The sequence below is a fragment of the Molossus molossus genome, unplaced genomic scaffold (genome assembly GCF_014108415.1).
Source record: "Molossus molossus isolate mMolMol1 unplaced genomic scaffold, mMolMol1.p scaffold_m16_p_5, whole genome shotgun sequence".
Lineage (NCBI taxonomy): Eukaryota > Metazoa > Chordata > Mammalia > Chiroptera > Molossidae > Molossus > Molossus molossus.
Genome location: NW_023425388.1, coordinates 7,960,556 through 7,982,444, shown reverse-complemented (window position 1 = coordinate 7,982,444; position 21,889 = coordinate 7,960,556). Strand labels below are relative to the sequence as shown.

Below are 21,889 nucleotides of genomic sequence, written 5' to 3'. Positions count from 1 at the left end.
TTAGCCATAACTCTGGTTATTTTGGTGGTTGCTTTCGATTTTATGACATCCACCTGTACCGTACCATCATTTATGTTCAGGGGATGTGGTACAACTTCCCATATAATAAGAAAGCTCTGAAATATTGTATGTCTATGTCTTTACTTCAGGCCTTAATGCTACTGTTCTCATCTTATTTGTGCATATGGTACAATCAACACAACACAGCTCTTGTTTTGTTTAAGCAGTCAATTATCTTTGAAAGGATTTTCAGTAACAGAAAATTAGGATTTATTTATCCGTGTAGTTACTTTTTCCATTCTCCTTCTTTCCTAGCAGTGGATTGCATCGGGGTTCATTTTACTTCGGTGGCTGGACACTTCCTTAAGATTTCTCGTGGGCAGGGCAGCTGCTGAGGACCTCGTCCGATTCTGTGTGTCCGGAGCCCGTATTTCACCTTAGTTTTAAAAGATGCTCTGCGTGCAGACTTCCTTCTCCTTCCGAACTTCAGAGATGCTGCCTCCCCATCTCCTCACACTGGCTCTGACGAGCTGTCATCATCGCTACTCTGTTCCTCTGTGCATGATGTGTTCTCTGGCTTAACGTCTTTCCTTTATCATGGGTCCTGAGCAATTTCATCATGATGCACCTTGGTGTGTTTTCCTTCATGCAATTTGTGCTCGGGTTTCCTGGGCTCCTGGAATCCGTGGGTTTATGGTTTTCATCAAATTTAGAACATTTTGGGGTTTATCATCAATTCCTTTGGGGACTCAATTTGTATATCAAGCTATTAAAAATACTGCTGAATTTTTTGGAATAGACTTTTTTTTTTCTTTGCGATTTTTATTAATTTATTTTTGTTACAGGTGTTTCTCCTTTTTCGTCCCAGACACCCTCCTCCCCAGGCCCCCCCACCCCCACCCCAGCATTGTGGTCTGTGTCCATTGGTGATGCATATGTGCATATACGTTCTTGGTTCATCTCATCCATCCCCCCGCCCCTCCTCTGAGGTCTGTCAGTCTGAACTGTATTCTTTTCTATGTCTCTGGTTCTATTTTGTTCATCAGCTTATTTTGTTCATTATATTCCACAAATAAAAATTTAAAAAAACTTCGATCAAGTTTAGGTTTACGGGAAATTTCACAGAAAGTAGAGACTTGCCATATACCCCTCTTGCCACCCCCTACAGTTCTCATTATTCACATCTGAATTAGTGCGATACATTTTTTATAATTAATAAACCAACATTTATACATTCTTATCAACTGGAGTCCATAGTTCACAGTAAGGTTCACTCTGTTAGACAGCTCTGTGAATAATGTCAGGTATTCACCTTTAAGAAGGCTCCATCCAGACTAGGTTCGCTGCCCTACAGACGTCCTGTGGCCCACCTGTTCACCCCTCCCTCCCGCACGGCCAACGGAAACCACTGACCTTCCACTGTTGCCATAGTTTTGCCTTTTCCAGAATGTCAGATAGTTGGAATCATACAGTAGGTAACCTTTGCAGATTGGCTTCTTTCATTAATAATATGCATTTAAGATGCTTCTATGTCTTTTCTTGGCTTGGTAGTTTCTTTCTTTCTATCACTGAATAATAGTCCATTGTATGGATATACTAGCGATTATTGTTAAAAACATCCTTTTACTTGTTAAAATGTAAAAAAGATTTTATTCAAGGCTTTCTCAGTAGGAGTTATGTCTATTCCAATAGGCAGATACATTTTGCTCAACGCTGTACACAGCACAAAAATGCGAACATTGAGTTAGCCAGCCATCAGAGAGGGGCCAGCAGATGGTCACCGCCTAGCAGGAGACGTCCAGGGTAGAGGATTCTTGCTAAAGGGCACGTCCCAGGCAAGATGAGGAACTTGACCAGATACTAAGAGTGATCCGATATCAGGAATCAGAGGTGGGGGATGAGCTCTCAGGAAAACAGACACAGAAGGTCAAGATCAAGGACTAGTCCAGAAGAGGGCTCAGAGGAGCTGGCTCTACAGCTTTGTCAAGGACAGAGTCTTGGTCACCATCCATTCTGAGGGACATCTTTGTTACTGGCGGTTTTGGGGGAGTCATAAAGCTGTTACAAACAGCCACGCGCGGGTTTTGCGTCCTCCTCCGGAAACTGAGCCAGTGAACTGGGGCACTCGTGGGGCTCAGCCACTTTCTCAAGGACACGTTCCTTCACGTGGGTTGGCCAGGCTCAAAAACTGGCGCTTTACGTGTTTGGTCTGCGTGTGGTCGTTGCTGGTGCAGATGGAGGGGACTCGGCCCTTGCTCTCCATCCGGGCCTCAGCCCGACATCCCGACATCCCGTAAAGGCTGCTGACCACAGTCCACCCAGGAAAGGACACTCCCTAGACTTCCCTGGGGCTTGCCCGCATCACGCAGCTGATTACTTTGTTAGCAGTACATACAGCATGGGCAAGGGACAGAGACATTCAAGTGGCCCAGCTACATTCCAGTCCTCAGGACAGAAAGGGCAAGAAAGGATTTTATTTGCTGGGAAAACTAAGATTGCTGATTAACGAGACAGGATGGGTGACCCTGCCCTCTTACACCGACACTCAGACCTCGCTGAAAACTACTAAGAATAAAAATTTTCTGTGCCAAGAGGAAAGATTATGAGGCCCTTTGACCCATGGATTATTCCGGAAAACCCTATGCCAATGTAAAGGGACCTGCAGACATTCAGGTGGACCTGATACACTGGGGGTGCCCCATGAGTCAGGGCCCATTCTATGCCAACCTGTACAACAGTCCTCCTCGGGCATCAGACACCCCTCAGCTGCCTTCTGCACAGCCACGCCGTTCTGTACCAGCAGCGACATAAAAATGGGGAAACCAGATTTTCAAGCCCCCAGTAATCAATCTAAGAATTATTACAACTACAATGTGTCCATAATAAGACGTTAAACGAAATGAGAAAAGAAATCTCATTGGGGCAGTGTGCCTGTCCATCTCCTAAGTCCGGACGGACAGAGCAGCTGTGTGTATGCGGGGCTCATGGCCCACAGGGTCCAGATGTCGGGAACACAGGACACAAACAACAACAGCTCCTGGAAGGCAGCACAGAGGCCAGGGCAGCGACACTATTTCCACCCCGCAGAACGTCCGCTGGGCTCGGAAGCCCTCGATTCCAAGGCGAGTCCGGACAGGAGCAGTTACAACAGGATTAGCGTTTAGTTCCGTTATCTGACAGGGAACTCGAGGCCCAAATGGCAGAAACACACACCACATAGCTGTTTGAGGTCCCAGGTTTTTCGATGAGCAGTACTTTGTAGTCAATAAATATGTTTTTTTAATGACACATTAAAAACGATCTTCAGCCTGCCAAGTAGAAGGCGTTCACCAAAGTCCCCGATTGTCAGGTTTAGCGGTCCCTACACACGTTTCATTGGCTTGATTTTAATTATTTGGGGTATTCGTTTTTCAGATCTCTTGATTAAAGCCCATCTTTTTCTTCCTTCCGCAAGTGCATTTTAGTGCACTTGGGATTCAGGAGCATGTCCTGGAGATGAAAATGCAGTTGGGAAAGTGACTGGCTGGCGGAACGGGTCACAGTCTAACGTTTGCTGGCTTACATCCACGAGGTCACGTCTGGAAACACTGCGTATTTTGTTCATGTTGTGATGTCTTCAGGTAACACCTCACCTGCTGCAGAAATGATAACAAAGCTGCCCCCGCTCCCAGGTGCAGAAGACAACCATCGAAGTCACGTTCCTTTTGCCCTGACATCACGTTGAGTCAGCCTATCCGGATTTGAAAGGCAAGGCTTTAAAAAAATTAGAACACTGTTTGCTAACTGGAGTCTAGCTGTGTGTGTGTGTTTCAGGGTTTTGTTAAAATGCCACACTCTGCCCTGGATGGATAACTTTTGATGTCTGTGAATCAGAGGCTGTATTTCTGGGTTGACTGGTAGTGATGACAATTTAACAAAAATATATTACGATGTTAAAAGGAACAAACCAGTTGAAGGTTTGTTCACTGACAACATTCTAGCAACATGTAACACAGTCAAAAATGTTAACAGTGCCTCTTTTGTTTCACAAGGAACGCGAGAATGTCAGCCTGAGTCCGCTTTGCTCACTACCCACACGGATGCTATGGTTTTATTCCAGCCCAATCCTTGGTCTTATCGCTCCTTCTCCGCCCCCCCGCTCCCTCCACTGCCTACCTCTGGGACGGAGTGTGGGGAGGACAGGGGCAAACAGGGGGGCAGGGAGCAAACACACTGGGTTTGAGACACTGGAAGTTTGAGTCAAAGTATCAGTTGGTCAAAACGCAATACATTTGGGGCATAGTTGAGACGGTACCAACGTAATAACACTGACTCCCAGTCTGAGTTCCAGCCACGGAAGGCACTCTGAGACCAGCCCGGAGATGCGCTCACGTCTCAGATGTGCCCTCCGCAGTCTCCGGAGTTTTCATTGGTTCTCAGCTGAGGGTGTTGTTTGTGGTGGCGGTGATTGTTTCTCTCCTGAAGTTTCCACAATATCCTCAGCAAATATCATAGTGCCTGGAACAGAGGCCAACTCTCCTTTGTAAACTTTGTTTGTCCATGTCTGAATCCCCCCAAGGCCATGAGTTCCACGAGGGTAGACACCATTTCTTCTCCCCATCTATTCCCTGAACCCACGGAGTGCCAGGTTCTCTGAAAGCTCATGAAAATACTTGCTGAGTGGTCCAGCCAGTGTGTCTCAGTGTCTGAGCATCGACCCATGCACCAAGAGGTCGCTGGTTCGATTCCTGGTCAGGACACAGGCCCAGGTTGTGGTCCGATCCGCAGTAGGGGGCATGCAGGAGGCAGCCCATCGATGTTCTCTCTCATCGATGTTTCTATCTCTCTCTCTCCCTCTCCCTTCCTCTCTCTCTAAAATCAATAAAGGACAAAAAATATGCTGAGTAAATACATTACAGAAGCTCAAGAAAATATTTGCTGAGTGAATACATTCAAATCGACCCACGTGCCGCACTGCCAACTTGGTTCCGCAGAAGGACTTGCCCATTTCCCAGTGTGTGGCTCCCAGAGGCAGCGGCGGGAGGGTCTGCTGAGGCACTGGGCATTTCTTTTTGGCACATTGTCGTTCAAATGGCAAACATGTGGAATAGAAATAGAAACACCTCAGTTAGAAAAAAAAAAAAAAGGTGCTTATTTACAAGCATTTGCGTATTTGTTTCACTGAGGATGAGAACCAGCAACTTCCATTCCCTCGCCCCCCAACAATATCAGGCACCCCGAAATCCAGGCGAGAGCTGCTCTCCGTGGAGCTGTTGGCAGTGACAGGGGCACTGATGACAGGGCTTTCACTGACTGCCAGCTGAGGGCGCTTTAATACCTGTCACACACACACGCACACACACACACGCACACACACACACGCACACACACACACGCACACACACACACGCACACACACACACGCAAGGAGGAATGAAGCCTGAGGAACTCTACTCACCAGCCTTGATGTGGACATCCTGACTTCTAATTTTCCCTGAAGGATTTTCAGCTGTGCAATAATAAGTATTATCATGGATTAAGGTACTAAAGCTTGAAGGAGGGAAGGGGAAAATCTGGAGAGTGCCGTTGGGGTGGACGTGGCGGATCCCGGGGACATCGTAGATCTCCTCGCCCGTCGCTAGGTACCATCTGAGAGACACAGGAGGGATGCCTGCAGCGGGGCAGGGCACCAGGGTCCCCGTGGTGCTCGCGAACACTACCTCTTGCACAGATGCATTGACGAAGTAGAGGCTGGAGTGAAGGTCCTCACTGAACACTGCAAGAGACAACGCAAGAGTCGCTCAGTCGGGCGCGCCTTCGGAACTTGACTTTCAACCAGCCTGGCCTCGGGGGGTTATTTTGAGAAATAATCGCAGGGTTCGACTCAAACTAAATAATTCCAAATTTCCCAACCTACTACCAACCGAGAGGCTGTTCCTGGAAAGTAAGGTCCGTCCTCATTTCATAGTTTGTACAGAAACGTAAAACTCGTCCAGGATCTTAACCGTGAAAAGATTCCTCTTCAGTCCCATGCCCTGTGCCCTGTTCTGTCTTCATGCTACTGACTACTGTCGGAATTTATACCATGTACCGTGTATTCGTTTCTGATCTGTCTCCCTCTGGGACACACGCCCCATGGGAACGACGGACTGATCTGCTCACATTCTGCCCTGGGCCACCGAGCCCAGTGCGAGGGGAGCGAAATGAATGAGTGACCTGATCCGGGGCTGGTCGGGTTGCTCTGTGGGTAGGTATGCTGAGAACTAATTTTGAATGAAATGAGTCCGTTTTTTTTTTTAATTAAAATTGAAGATCATATGTAAAGCATTTAAAAAAGCAAAGTTGGTTTTCTGAAATCAACAATGTATTTTTAAATTAAAGATATGTAGCAACAATAAAGAGAACTTTGACAAAAGCATCCTTAAATCCCAATAGACTATGACAGTTTCTGTTTGAATTTTTACAATTTTTCTGCTGGTCCATCTGCCTACATTTCTTACCTATATAGATATACTATGTTATAATGTGCATACATAAAATATACAATTGTTATAGACAGTTTCATTCCCTTAACATTATTTCATATATATAATTTCAGCTTTTTATACAAACGACACAAATAACTATTAGTGGGTACACATTTAAATGATACGCTTTTCTAAACTATTTTTCCTGATCTATTTAAATGGTTTCTGTTTTAATTACTGTAAATAAAATATCTGCAAACCTGTTCACATACATTTAGCTTTTTAATTCATTTATTGAGCACCTACGTTGCCCTCAGAAACAAAAAGTTATGGAGTGTCATTTATGTGAACAAAGGAAACTCAACATCTACAAACCCAAATTAAACAGAATATTTATAAATGCCACAAAAATTTACTTTGCAGACACCTGCATTTATATGCGACTTTTTCCTTTTTTTTTTTAAAAAAAAAATTTGGTTGATTGATTTTAGAGAGAGAGGAAGGGAGAGGGAGAAAGAGATAGAAACATCGATTGGCCGCCTCCTGCATGCCCCCCACTGGGGATCAGGCCCACAACCTGGGCATGTGTCCCGACCGGGAATCTAACTGGTGACCTCTTGGTGCATGGGGTTGACGCTCAACCACAGAGCCACACTGGCTGGGCTATACGTGACTTCCTAAAACAAATGCAGACACCAGTCACACTCAGTCACATCTTCCCAGGAGACAAAAGGAGCCCTAGCTACTTGGAACTAACTTCACTGGGCAGAGATGAGGATAATATTTACTGAGCGCCGATGCCGAAGCTATGAGACTAGAGGTGTTATTTCATTACTCTTGGGAACAACGGTCCTGCCAGGTGGGTCTGGGCTCCTCTTTGTAGACGATAATTTGGAGGTTCAGAGGGGTGATCACTTGACCAAGGATTAAGCACTAAGAGGTTGAAGACATCGTCTTTCTGATGACGACTTCATTTCATGACAGGGCTGCCTTTCGTCTGCAAGGCCACATCGTGGGCACCGCGTTCGTGAGCTCTAGTGTCCTCCAGGTATCTTACTGGACCTTCCCCCACTTTCTCTTGGGCTCCCTCACTGCAGTGACCTTGAGTTTCCCGGGAGCTGGTGCGGACCCTGAGCTGAGAAAGCAGAGTGAACACCATTTGCCAGAAGACGGCAGAGGAAAATGCACTTCGTAGAAATAGTAGATTTACTCAAACAGAAGACAGGGGTGCCATCCAGCAATAACTGAGAGCTTTTTCTTCCCACCATAACTAACGTTTTTAGCAACGCTCCACACGTCAGAATTTAAGAATTGCTGCTAACTGAGGAATTGGTTCGGATCAGAGCCTAGGTGTGATTTTACATTTGAGCTTTCTCGGAAACTGACATCCCCCCAAACATACCGTTAGGAACAAGGTAACTGTCACTCTTCGGGGCTGATTAATTCCACCCAGATTCTTCTTTTCCCTCCTCACATTACTCTTCTGTCAACTGGATATGGGTAATTTGAACTAAATAAAATTAGCCATTTTGAACTTATTCTTCTGTATCATAAAAGTATCCTAGTTAAGAACAGCAAGTCTGAGACACATGCCATGAGAAAAATACTGAAGAGGAAGGTGACTGTGTCAGGACAGTGGGCCTGGTGAGACAGTGACTCCAGCTCCAGACCTTGTTGGGGAAGAGGAAGTCCTGCTGGGGATGGGCTTTGACAGCAACCTTGCTCCTGAGAGAAGAGCTGTGCCTGGGATTTGGATAAAAAAGTGACATTCCTCTAAAAAAGGAATGTGCAGCCTTTGCTCCCTGGATCACTCACCTTTGGCAGCAGTAATTAAGAGCCTGAAAGATTAAAAATAAAATTTGGGAACCGAAAAATGGCGGCGGAGTGAACGGAGCTACACAGACCGTCTCCCAGAACCAAACTGGAATTACAACTATAACACAGACAGATCGACGGGAAAAACCAACAGAAAAGCAGCTTGGAGGACCATACAACGAGGGACACTGACTCCATCCCGGTAGGCTTGCGAAGGCGCGAGACGGGGCTGGGAGCCCACGGTCGGCAGCTCGGCAGCGGCCTTAGCTGGAAGCAGCGCCCTCGGGTCACACTCCCAGGCGGCTCCACAGCGCAGCCGGGACAGAGGCTGAAACAGCCACAGCCACTCACCTTGGGCTCCGGCAGAGGGAGGGCGGACTGGACAGGAACTGTGTCGGGACACTCGGGGTTTGGAGGGCGCTCAGAGCTTTGGCTGAGTGCAGCCACTCAGGACAGTGGCCACATTGCTCCTTCCCTGGGCTCTGAGAGAGGCAGCAGCCCCTCCCTCGGAGATCCAACCACACCCTGTGGGCCATTGAAGTGCTAATTGAGGCTCACTAACAACCAGCATCTGCCCCACCCTCGTGAAAGCCCCTTGGCTGAGCACCAGAGGGAGTTTTTCAATCAACTGACAACCCAAAACTCATCAATTAACCTAGACTGCTAGCCTCCAGGCAAAAAGCTAGAGGATAACAGTAGTTTCCTGGGCTGGCAACTTTAACCAGGAAAGTAAGACTTGACAGTGGTGTTCAACGCGGGTCCTCCCTCGCTCATCTAAACACAGGAGAGGGAGCCACAAACAGCAGAACACCAACACCCACAGGGAGAACTTGACAGGCTCCAAAGCCCACAGCGATAGCTAAAATGGTGAAACACAGAAACAGAAGCCAAATGAAAGAGCAAGACACCTCCACCGAAGATGAGATCAATGTGGAGCAATTAGGCATGTTAACAGAGCTAGAATTCAGAGCCATGATCTTGAGGAAGCTGAACAGCATGAGTAAGGACATAGAGACACTGAAAATAAGCCAAATGGAAATTAAAAACCAACCAGAAGAGATAAAAAATGACATATCCGAAATGAAAAACACATTGGAAGGTTTAAAAAGCAGAGTAGGGGAAGCTGAGGACCGGATCAGTGAATTAGAAGACAGGGTAGAAAAAATCAACCAATCAGAAAAACAAAAGGTACAAACTATTAAAAAACAGGAAGACAGCTTAAGAGAGCTATGGGACAACTGGAAACGTAATAATATTCGCATCATAGGAGTCCCCGAAGAAGAAGAAAAGGAGTAAGGGATAGAGAATATATTCAAAAAAATAGTGAGAGAAAACTTCCCTAATTTGGTAAAGGAAGAAGGCATTCAAGTTCAAGAAGCACAGAGAGTCCCAAGTAAGAAGAACCCAAACAGGCCCACACCAAGACACATAGTAATTAAAATGCCACAAATTAAAGACAAAGAGAGAATCCTAAAAGCAGCAAGAGATAAGCAACAGGTTACCTACAAAGGGAACCCCATAAGGCTTTCAGCTGACTTCTCACAAGAAACACTACAGGCCAGAAGAGAATGGCATGAAGTAATCAAAGTCATGAAAAACAAGAATCTGAATCCAAGACTACTCTACCCAGCAAGGCTATCATTCAAAATAGAAGATCAAATAAAGAGCTTCCCAGACAAAAAAAAGCTAAGGGAATACATTAGCACCAAACCAGCACTGCAAGAAATGTTAAAAGGACTGCTGTAATTAGCAGTAGAAATAAGAAAAAAATAGAACCACACTAAACAAAAATGGCAATAAATAAGTACATATCAATAATCACCTTAAACGTAAATGGATTGAATGCTCCCATAAAGAGACACAGAGTAGCTGATTGGATAAGAAAGCATGACTCATCTATATGTTGTTTACAAGAGACCCACCTCTCAACAAAAGACTCACATAGGTTGAAAGTGAAGGGATGGAAAAAAATTTTCCAAGCAAATGGAAAGCAAAAAAAAGCTGGGGTAGCAATTCTCATATCTGATAAAATAGATTTCAAAATGAAGACCATAACTAGAGACAAAGACGGCCACTACATAATATTGAAAGGATCTATCCAACAGGAAGATATAACCTTGATAAACATATATGCACCCAATATAGGAGCACCAAAATATATTAAAAATCTTCTGGAGGACTTCCAAGGAGAAATCGACAACAATACAATCATAGCAGGGGACTTCAACACCCCGTTGACAGCACTGGATAGATCCTCTAGGCAAAAAATTAGCAAGGAAACAGAGACTCTAAATGAAGCACTAGACCAAATGGGTTTAATAGATACCTACAGAGAATTACACCCCAAAACTACAGAATACACATTCTTCTCAAGTGCACATGGGACATTCTCAAAGATAGACCACATGATAGGACACAAACTAAATCTCTACAAGTTCAAGAAGATTGAAATCATATCAAGCATCTTCTCAGATCACAATGGCATGAAACTAGAAATCAATTGCACAAAGAACATGCAAAGACATTTCAACACATGGAGGCTAAATAGCATGTTATTAAACAATGAATGGGTCACCGAGGAGATCAAGGAAGAAATTAAAAACTTCCTGGAAACCAATGAAAATGAACACACAACAACACAAAATCTATGGGATGCAGCGAAAGCAGTTCTGAGAGGGAAGTTCATAGCACTACAGGCCTACCTCAAAAAACAAGAAAAATTTCTAATTGACTGTCTAACCTCACAACTTAAAGAATTAGAAAGCAAACAAAAAGAAAACCCCAGAGCAAGTAGAAGGAAGGAAATGGTAAAGATCAGAGCAGAAATAAATGACATAGAGACCAAAAAAACAATTCAAAGGATCAATGAAACAAAGAGCTGGTTTTTCGAAAAGATAAACAAGATTGATGGACCCTTAGCTAGACTCACCAAGAAACAAAGAGAGAGAACCCAAATACACAAAATCAGAAATGAAAGAGGAGAAGTAACAACCAACACCACGGAAATACAAAAGATCGTTAACAACTACTATGAACAACTATATGGCAACAAATTCGACAATCTCAGTGAAATGGACAAATTTCTAGAAACACACAGTCTCCCAAAACTATTCCCGGAAGAGATAGAAAACTTGAACAGACCAATAACAACTAAGGAAATTGAAGAGGTAATCAAGACTCTCCCAGCAAACAAAAGCCCAGGCCCAGATGGTTTCACGGGGGAGTTTTACCGAACATTCAAAAAAGAACTAACACCCATTCTCCTCAAACTATTTCAAAAAATTCAAGAAGAAGGAAGACTTCCAAACACGTTCTATGAGGCCAGCATAATTCTAATTCCAAAACCAGAAAAAGACACTACGAAGAAAGAAAACTAAAGGCCAATATCCCTGATGAACATAGACGCCAAAATCCTGAACAAAATACTAGCAAATCGGATCCAGAAATACATCAAAAAAATTATTCACCATGACCAAGTGGGATTCATTCCAGGGATGCAAGGCTGGTACAATATTCGCAAATCAATAAACGTGATACACCACATAAACAAAATGAAGAATAAAAACCACATGATCATATCAATAGATGCTGAAAAAGCATTCGACAAAATCCAGCATCCATTTCTGATAAAAACGCTCAGCAATGTAGGAATAGAGGGATCATATCTCAACATAATAAAGGCCATATATGAAAGACCTACAGCCAACATCATACTCAATGGACAGAAACTAAAAACATTTCCATTAAGAACAGGAACAAGACAGGGATGTCCACTTTCGCCACTCTTATTTAACATTGTACTGGAAGTCTTAGCCACAGCAATCAGACATGAAGAAAAAATAAAAGGGATCCAAATTGGAAAGGAGGAAGTGAAACTGTCATTATTTGCAGATGACATGATATTGTACATAGAAAACCCTAAAGACTCCATCAAAAATCTATTAGACTTAATAATTGAATTTGGCAAAGTAGCAGGATACAAAATTAACGTCAAGAAATCGATGGCATTCTTGTACATCAATGATGAACTCACAGAAAGAGAAACTGAAAAAACAATCCCATTTACCATCGCTCCAAAAAAATTACGATACCTAGGAATAAACTTAACCAAAGAAGTAAAAGACCTATTTGCAGAAAACTACAGGTCATTGAAAAAAGAAATAGAGGAAGATATAAAAAAGTGGAAGCACATACCCTGTTCATGGATTGGAAGAATTAACATCATTAAAATGTCCATACTACCCAAAGCAATCTATAGATTCAATGCAATCCCCATCAAAATACCAACGACATATTTCATAGAACTAGAACAAATACTTCAAAAGTTCATATGGAACCAAAAAAGACCCCGAATAGCCACAGCAATCTTGAAAAAGAAGAACAAAGTTGGAGGGATCACAATACCAGATATCAGGTTATACTACAAAGCGACTGTAACCAAAACAGCCTGGTACTGGCACAAGAACAGGCATATAGACCAGTGGAACAGAATTGAAAACCCAGAAATGGACCCAAGGCAATACGCTCAATTAATATTTGACAAAGGTGGCAAGAGCATACAATGGAGTAAAGACAGCCTCTTTAATAAATGGTGTTGGGAAAATTGGACAGCTACATGCAAAAAAATGAAACTAAACCATCAACTTACACCATACACAAAAATAAACTCGAAATGGATAAAAGACTTAAATGTGACCCGTGAATCCATAAAAATTCTAGAAGAAAATGTAGGCAACAAAATTTCGGACATCATACGGAGCAGAATTTTCACTGATACATCACCTAAGGCAACAGAAATAAAGGAGAAAATGAACACATGGGACTACATCAAACTAAAAAGCTTCTGCACAGCAAAAGAAACAATCATCAAAATGGAAAGGCAACCCACTGTATGGGAGAACATCATTGCCAATGATGTATCAGATAAGGGGTTAATTTCCAGTATATACAGAGTGCTCATACAACTCCACAAAAGGAAGACAAAGAACCCAATTAAAAAATGGGCAGAGGAGCTGAATAGACACCTCTCCAAACAGGACATACAAATGGCCAAGAGACATATGAAGAAATGCTCAACATCACTAATCATCAGAGAGATGCAAATTAAAACAACTATGAGGTATCACCTCACACCTGTCAGAATGGCCGCCATCAACAAATCATCAAACAACAAGTGTTGGCGAGGGTGTGGAGAAAAGGGGACTCTAATACACTGCTGGTGGGAATGCAGACTGGTGCAGCCACTATGGAAAACAATATGGTGCTACCTCAAAAAATTAAAAATTGAACTTCCATTCGACCCAGTGATCCCACTGCTGGGAATATACCCTAAGAAGCCTGAAACACCAATCGGGAAGAATATATGTACCCCCATGTTCATAGCAGCACTCTTTACAATAGCTAAGATCTGGAAACAGCCCAAGTGTCCACCAGTAGATGAATGGATAAAAAAGCTGTGGTACATATACACGATGGAGTACTATGCAGCGGTAAGAAAGAAAGATCTCTTATCCTTTGAGACGACATGGAGGGACCTGGAAAGTATTATCCTAAGTGAAAGAAGCCAAGCAGAAAAAGACAAATACCACATGATCTCACTTATATACGGAATATAATGAACATAACAGTCTGAGGAATACAGTAGACCCAGACACATGGAAGTAGGGCACAGACTGACATCCCTCAGAAGAGGGGATGGGGGTGGGGGGGTGGGAAGAGATAAACCACAGAACTTATATGCATGTATGCATGACCAATGGACATGGACAACTAAGCCGGGGACAGGGTGGAGGGGGGGTGGGGTGGGGGGTGCCAATGGGGTAAAAAGGTAAAATATCTGTAACAAAAAAATAAATAAATAAAATTTAAAAAAAAAAGAACAGCAAGTCTTTGAAAATGGGAAGGTGTGTATGACATATTTCCAAATTAAATGTATAGCTTCCTACTGCAAACCACACTTCAAGAGTCAGCTTGTGAAATTATTTAAATAACTGTGCTGAGAAAAATGCCAAATAAATGTTCAACCCTGATAGTGACCTCTGGGGATTATTGTGACTTCTTACATTTTTTTAAGGTATTTCACGTTTGTCTATTTCACACCACGGAGTTTAATAATGTAACATAAACTCATTCACTAAGATACACATCATATGGCCACAGGCAAAAAAAACCCACCCAAACTGTATTCCAACAGCTTTTGTTTCTTCCATCTAAGGGACCCTCCATCTGCTTAAATAATAGTATTTCACCGCACGGAGTGCCGTGTGCACTTTCAATCCGGTGACACCTGCTCGCTCCGGGAAGCGCACAGGCAATCTGACTGAGAATGGTGGGTGGGAACGTCCCTTAAAATAGCTGCAATTTAATGACAGAGCGCTCGAGGGGACACTCGGCATGACCTTGCTGTGTAACAGGTCTCTCGTCTCGGGGCACAGACACGGAGGGCGCCGAAGGAGGGGCCTGGAGGATTACTCTATCCACAGATTTCTCCACATTTTATATCAGTACAACAGATGGTACAGCCAAGTCTCCAGTGACAACAGGAAGAAGAATGTTATGCTAAAGAGAAAAACAAGTCAATATTGCTTTCTTGAAAATTCAAATCTGGCGGAAAGAGGAGATGAGAGAGAAACATTAAGGAAGCAATGACACAGTCATTCACACGTGCCATCGTCACTGAGCACCCTGTGCAAGGGCCCAGTGACACGCATTTGCGTGAATCATGGCACTGCTCTCAAGGAGTTGTTGGTCTCAAGGGTACCACGGCTGGCAAAAGATCGATGACAATTCATTGGCTGTGTATTGGCAGAGAATTATTTACAACATGTTCTGGGAGCCCAAGCGATAGAGAAACTAACCCAATCTGGGCAAGCTGAGGATCGCTTTTCGAGGGTAGAAGGGGACATAGATTCTAGGCAGGGGGCATACAAACATTAGGACACTCCTGGCCGGTGTGGCTCAGGGGACTGAGCATCATCCCATGGACTGAGAGGTCCTGGTTCAATTCCCAGTCAAGGGCACGTGCCCGGGTTGCAGTCTCGATCTCCAGTAGGAGGCTTATAGGAGGCAGCAGATTGATGTTTCTCTCTCACATCAATGTTTCTATTTCTCTCTCCCCCTAAATAAAAATCAATGAAAACAATTTTAAACAATGTTAGGCTATTGTGTTGTCATAGGAAGGAGGGAGGTGAGAAGGTATGGATGGCAGGAACCTCAGGGCAGAACTAACAGTGATGCCCACTGACGGAGTTTGAGTTCTCATACGTACTCATTTATTCTGTGCGTGATTGCTCAGCAACTACTCCTTGCTGGGCACTGTGCCAAGGCCTGGGGACACACTCACAACCGAGGCTTACAGGGTGACCTCCAGGAGCTTACATTTCACATGCTTATTGTCGAGTCTGGATCGTAAGGGTGTCAAATCTCATGCTAAAATCGTACTTCATTCTGCAGGCAATGGGGAGTCCCAGACACAGGGATATACCTAAGAGAAAGGAACGCGTGTCCACGTAAAAGCTTGCACACAGTCGTTGAAAGCAGCATTATGTATAACTGCCAAATGTGCAAACTACGCAAGTTTCTCCATCAAATGAAAATTGGATAAACAAAATCTGGCATATCCACACGATGGAATGTTACTCAGCAAAAGAGAAATGAAATGTTGATGCATGCTGTAGATATGAATGACCCTTGATAACCTTATGCTAAGCCAAAAAAAAAAAAAAAAAGAGCCGATCATAGAAAAATGCATCCGCTATGATACATCCAGAAGAGGCAAGTCTATGGAGATAGAAGCAGATGTGTCGAGAGAGGTGAGAGGGCAGGGGACAGACACCGACAGGACGCACGGACTCCTTTGAGGGGATTAAAACGGTCTAGAAGTTACTGTGGTGAAGGCTGCACATGTTTGCGAATTTACTAAAACAAAAACCACTGGATTGTACAGATGGATGGATTTTATTGAATGTAAATTACACGTCAATAAAGTCATTTTTAAAAACAGGGAGTCAGTGGAAGTTTTGACACGGAACAAGCAAGTCCCCAGACCGCAGCGTAGCAGAGTCAACACTGGTGGATGCGGAGTGAAGGTCAGAGGCGGGGAGTCAGCCCAGGCTGCTGTGGGGTGGCCCGGACCTCCCTGGGCAGTGACGGTATGAAGCGGGGAGAGAGGCTCACAGTGTCTGCTGTGATCCCACCAGAATGTGCCGCCAGGGGTGTAGACATGACGCGAGTGAGGATGAGGAAAAGCCAACGTGGTCCTAATTGAATAGCTGTGTGCCTGGTTGCACAGTTACACCATGAACAACAACAGAGGACACACGGGCAGAGCCGGCTGGGCAGAGGAAACAACAATGCCAGTTCTACTAAGGATAAGGGCCACCCACTATCAAGTTGGGACTAGTGGTCCGAGACTCCAGAGAGAGACTGGGCAGTGAGAGAAGCTAATGCCCATCACTGGGTGAGATTTACCAAGGACAGAGAGAGAACAAGAGACACAAAGCCCAGAGATGGAGCCTCAGGGACAGTTAACTTATGTAAGTTGAGCAACGGCTATTTGACCAAGGACTGCACCCCTAAAACATAATGAACTCCTGCAAGTCAAGAAGGAAAAAAGATAATCTAATGAAAACGGGCAAAAACGTGGATAACCACCTCCCAAAGGCCAATACAGAAGTGATCAATAAGCACATGGAAAAAGAATGTCACTGTCATCAGGGAAATGCAAATTAAAAGCACATGGAGTTACCACTACACACCCACTTCAATGGCTGAAACGGAAAAGACAGGACCTATTGAGTGTCTCAAGGATACGGAGCAACAGGAATCCCACAAATTGCAGGTGGGAACGGAGATTGATGACAGCCCTTGGGGAAAGCTGTTCACAAGCAGCTACAACATCTGAATACATGCACACCCTATGACTCCACAGTTCAACTGCCAGGTATTTGCCCAACGTGAAGGCGTCCCTGTGCTCACAGAAAAGCACACGTTGGAACACTCACAGTGCACTATGGGGAAGTATCCCAACCTGAGAACCACTCATATCCATCAGTAATAATGGGAAAATATATTGTGATATATTTGCACATCGAACCACTACACGACAATAAAAATGATCAATCTACTCAACCATAGGATGAATCTCACAACCATAAAGCTGAAGAAAACCAACAAACACAAGAGTACGTACTGCATTACTTCAAGCATAAAAATAGGCCTAACTAATCTATGGTGCTAAGAGTCAGGATAATGGTTATTTACGGTGGGGGCGGGGCGCAGAGAAAGGAAGGGGCAGAGGGGGCATCCGGCCTGCCGGCTGAGTTCATTTTCTTGCCCTGGGTGCCGGGCACAGTGACGTGTTCGGCTGATAAAAATGTCACCGAGTTGTACGCTGTGATATGTACGTTTTATGTTCATATTCTATACTTCCATTTAAAAATGAAATATTTGTAAGGAATGGGAAAAGAAAGAGGCAGCCTAAGGATAAAGAAACAATGATGAGATCAGTAACCCGAATCCTGGAGAGCATGGTGCCCTGAAGCAAAGGAGAGCATTTGGGACGCCAGGGAGGGGTTTTCAAAGTGTCCACTGCCTCAGCGATCAGAAAACACGAGAACTAAGGCCATTACATTTGCAAATGGGGTATATTCATTGTGAAGGGAGATGCCACTTAGGACCAAATACTTTTATTGATTTTATAGGAATACGTAAGTGGATATGCTTAGTAAAATAAACTGCTTTTGTAAAGGTCTTCCAAAATGAAAAGAAATATAACTTAGCCTTAGGCAAATATTAACTAGAAAGCATAACCCGTTGCTGATGCTAAGACTCCAAAATAGTTTTTGTATTTGAACAAAAGCTTTGAAATTCAGTGTCATCTTGATCAGACAATCTGAAAGCAGATAAATGGATGGTCTAGTAATGACTTGGAAAGCATTCTAAAATTTTATAAAACAGTTCCAAATCAGGTTATATAAACACAGTAATTGGGAATTTAATTCTAATAGATTTCAATAATTCTATCTGTTCCCCAGCATCGAAGCAGTGATGTAACTGTCCTGAATAAGAATCGGATAAAAATTCACAATGACAGAGAATTTAGAAATATAGCAGTTTGTCTCTGTCAATAAAACAGAACAAAAACAACAGCAGAGGAAGTGGATGCACCCTCCTGTGAGTCAAGATTCAAGCAGGACGGAGCAGTGAGCTGGGAGGCAGGACTCTCCCCCTGCAGAGGGCTCCCGGACCCTACCAGGAGGAAACCTACACAGGACGTGTCGGGATCTCTTCGCTGAGCAGACAAAGCTGAGGCTTGGGGAGGCCAAGGCACCAGAACCGCGGAGCAGAGAGAGGGAGCGGCACGGAGAGGGGGCTCCAGAGACCCACGCAGGTGCCCTTCGCCGGGCCCTCAGCTGTGTGCCCACACTTGCACACGTGTGACAGAACCGTGATGCTGGACAGGAGACGCCATAAAGGAGCAAGTGGACGATCCCTGAAGCCCTCACGTGGGACAGACTAGTCCCTGCTCCAGTCGGACAGCGTGAGGAGAACGAACATGAGACATCAGCTGGGACACTTCACCACCCTCTGCCCAATACTAGTCATTCCTTGAATCTCAGCACAAACATCAGTTGTTTAGGCATTTACTCCTGGTCTTTCTCCCGGATTAGACCCCATGCCCTCGTAGCTTCCTGCATCTTTCGTCCCCAGCTCTCATCTTAGTTGTTCCGTGTTTGCCACTCCACGCCCACTACATCGTACTTGAAGAGGGGCCCTAGCCACGCGTGATGCACCCTTACTCCTGGTACATAATGCACTGAGCAGACCATAATAGAAGCCTTCAACAAGAAAGGGATACATGTTTAAAAATATATTATGGTTATATACACATAATTCCTTTTAAAGAACAATATTTAAACTGTACTTCATATGCATCATCTATTATCATCTAAATTCCATTATATAGATGTCAAGGGACAAAAATGAGTGGCTGAGAGAATTTCTCAGCTATTAGAAGAAGAACACATTTATGAGATTTTAGCTGCTATGTGTAAGAATGTTCTTTTTATCCAATATTTGTATTGATTTTGCAACAAGGAATAAGAGCTCAGTTTTGCTCTGTGTTTTACAAATCTCTGGAGGAAAAAAAAAAATAAGAAAAAAAATGTTAATGTTTTACCCGGAAAATATCTAAGTATTGCTTGCAATATCCTTCCAGAGGAATATTTCCAATGTGTACAGGGAATTCATTCTCAAGATAATGTCTCTGTCCCTTTGGACGGATGAAAGTCACTCTCAGTAACACGGCTGGTGGCTAAATGTGCATTTTCAGAGAGGAACACAGACTTTAAAGTGAGTAATACGTGTGTAGTTAGCTATGTTCCAACATTTATATTTTAAGCTCAAAGATTTCAAAAGGCATGAAAGTGGCTGGTGATTTGGAAAGAGCAGAAAATACTCTGGGAGTATGATTATAAGCACACGAATAAACCAAAATAATGTAAATGACTTCTTAGGATTTGGGAGCATAAAATTCGGGAACAAAAATAGAAGATATTAATAAAGGAAGAGAGATGAGTGGCGACTCACATAAGAAAGAATAAATTAGAAAGTCATCAACACATACAGTGGGGGAAAGGCTAACATCGTGACACTATTGACAAGAACTGTTTTCTACCGATGAAAAGGCTTGGCGGGAGGGGAGAATATTACACTGGAGGATGTCCAAAAACCCAGCAATATAAACTGAAAACAATCGAAGCAGCAGGCGGCCGTGAATGAAATAAGACTGGCAGAGGATGGGCCAGATGAGATGCACTGAACCCAGCTGATCACCTATGGTGCGGTTCAAGAACAAGAATGAATTAAAACCAGGGACTTCAATGGTATCTCAACAGAACAGAACAGAACAAGTAAACTCTAAATCCATTTACTTAACAAGTAAACTCTTAAGCTCCAGTGTTAACGGAAAGCGTGGAAGGCAGGTGACAAGGACTCTTCTTCATGTCATTGCTCAGCACCGCTTTCTTTTGCTGCAACATCACCTTGCCCAAGGGCACCCAGTTTCCATTTTGCTTTGGCCTGAGCACTCACATAAGCCTAATTTTGAAAGTAATTTTTAAGTAATAGATTTTACTTCGTGTTTTAGTAATAAACAAATGACCATTCTCATAATCACGAATATACCCTACGTTGTAAGTGACGACAGTCTTGTGAATGAGAAAGCTTCTTAGAGGACTGACTTGAGTCTAACGTGGCCCCTCGAGGCACCAGCCTACATCCGAGACCCACACTGCTTCTTCTTGCACGACTTCTTCCGCTCTCTCCAGCAGTGACATGGTGTGCCACCCATCCCCCGTCACCTCACCTCTCTCTCTCTCTGTCATTGGGACTGGGTGGGATTTTCTTTACTGTCATCTTGATGGAGTTTCAGGGGCAGATGACTGGACAGCGGCAGAGCATAGATGCTCAGTGGCCTTATCTCACCAGCAACACATGCTGTCTCCAGCCCAGTGACAAGAGAAGTCCGCGTCTGGGTTCTAGGTATGCCACACCCCTCTGTCGTACCGCAGAACTCAGCTGACGTCGTCATCTGTCGACTCTCATAAGCTGGCATTGTTGTTTTGCTCTTGCTTCATCAAGTTATGCTCATTTAGGTGACTTGAGTCATTGCTAAAACATGTGTACCTTGGATGTACCAAAGGGGACATTATCATCGGCTTACACTGTCCTGTGTACGTAGATAATGCAATGAATGCTTAAATGTCCCACATGTCAGGCCTCCGTTGTGTAGAAAGGGTGTTTCTTTGGGACAGAAGGCGCCATCTTCCTTGCGGTTCTCCATGGCTGAAACCTGTGTTCTGCTCCCCGACGAGAGGGGCCCAGGGTCTGCTCCCTTGCCTCTCTGTCCCTCTGTGTGTCCCTTCACAGAAGAACACGAGTCTGACCCAGCATCCTACACCCAGAGAGTCAGGGAGGTAATGAAGACATTTTTAGACAATGCAAAGTTAAAGATGTTAACTGCCATACACCTATTTAAAAGCGACTGAAAAGTTCCGAAATGACAATGTGCAGCAGAAACTAGTCTGGGTCGGTGCAGAAACAAGGTGCCCAGAGAGAGGTTTCGAAAAGTAAATGAACACGCCGGCCAGTGTGGCTCAGTGGTTGAGTGCTGACCCATACACCAAGAGGTCGCCGGTTCGATTCCCGATCGGGGCACATGCGCAGGTTGTGGGCCAAATGCCCAGTGCGGGGCATGCGGGAGGCGGCCAGTCGATGTTCTCTCTCATCCGATGTTTCTGTCTCTCTTCCCCTCTCCCTTCCTCTCTCTCTAAAAATCAATAAAGAAAAAAATAATAGTAATTCTTAAAAAAAAAAAAAAGTAAATGACTAGATAAGCATCTGAGGACCCCTGTGTCTGCAGGTATTGAGGGAGAACTTAGTCCCGCTGCAGTGTGGGGGATGGGTTAGTCGCACCAGACGGGAAAACCAAGTAAACACCGAAGTAAGCAAATATTAACCCCAGGAAAAACCCAAGGCTGTAATAGGTAGGAAAGGTGTTCATAATATGCGATGTGCTGAGCTGTAGCCAATACTTACATAGTTATAGTAATGCAAACCCTAAATAT

General features: G+C 44.1%; 1 protein-coding gene across 1 annotated transcript in view; it reads right to left on the bottom strand.

Annotated features, from left to right (window-relative positions):
• DSCAM (DS cell adhesion molecule) overlaps positions 1-21,889 on the bottom strand; it is a 575,021-nt gene that overhangs the window by 452,087 nt on the left and 101,045 nt on the right. The window contains exon 2 of the mRNA XM_036242878.1: positions 5,438-5,755. Coding sequence (XP_036098771.1) covers positions 5,438-5,755 — 318 coding nt within the window. The remainder of the gene's footprint in view (positions 1-5,437; positions 5,756-21,889) is intronic.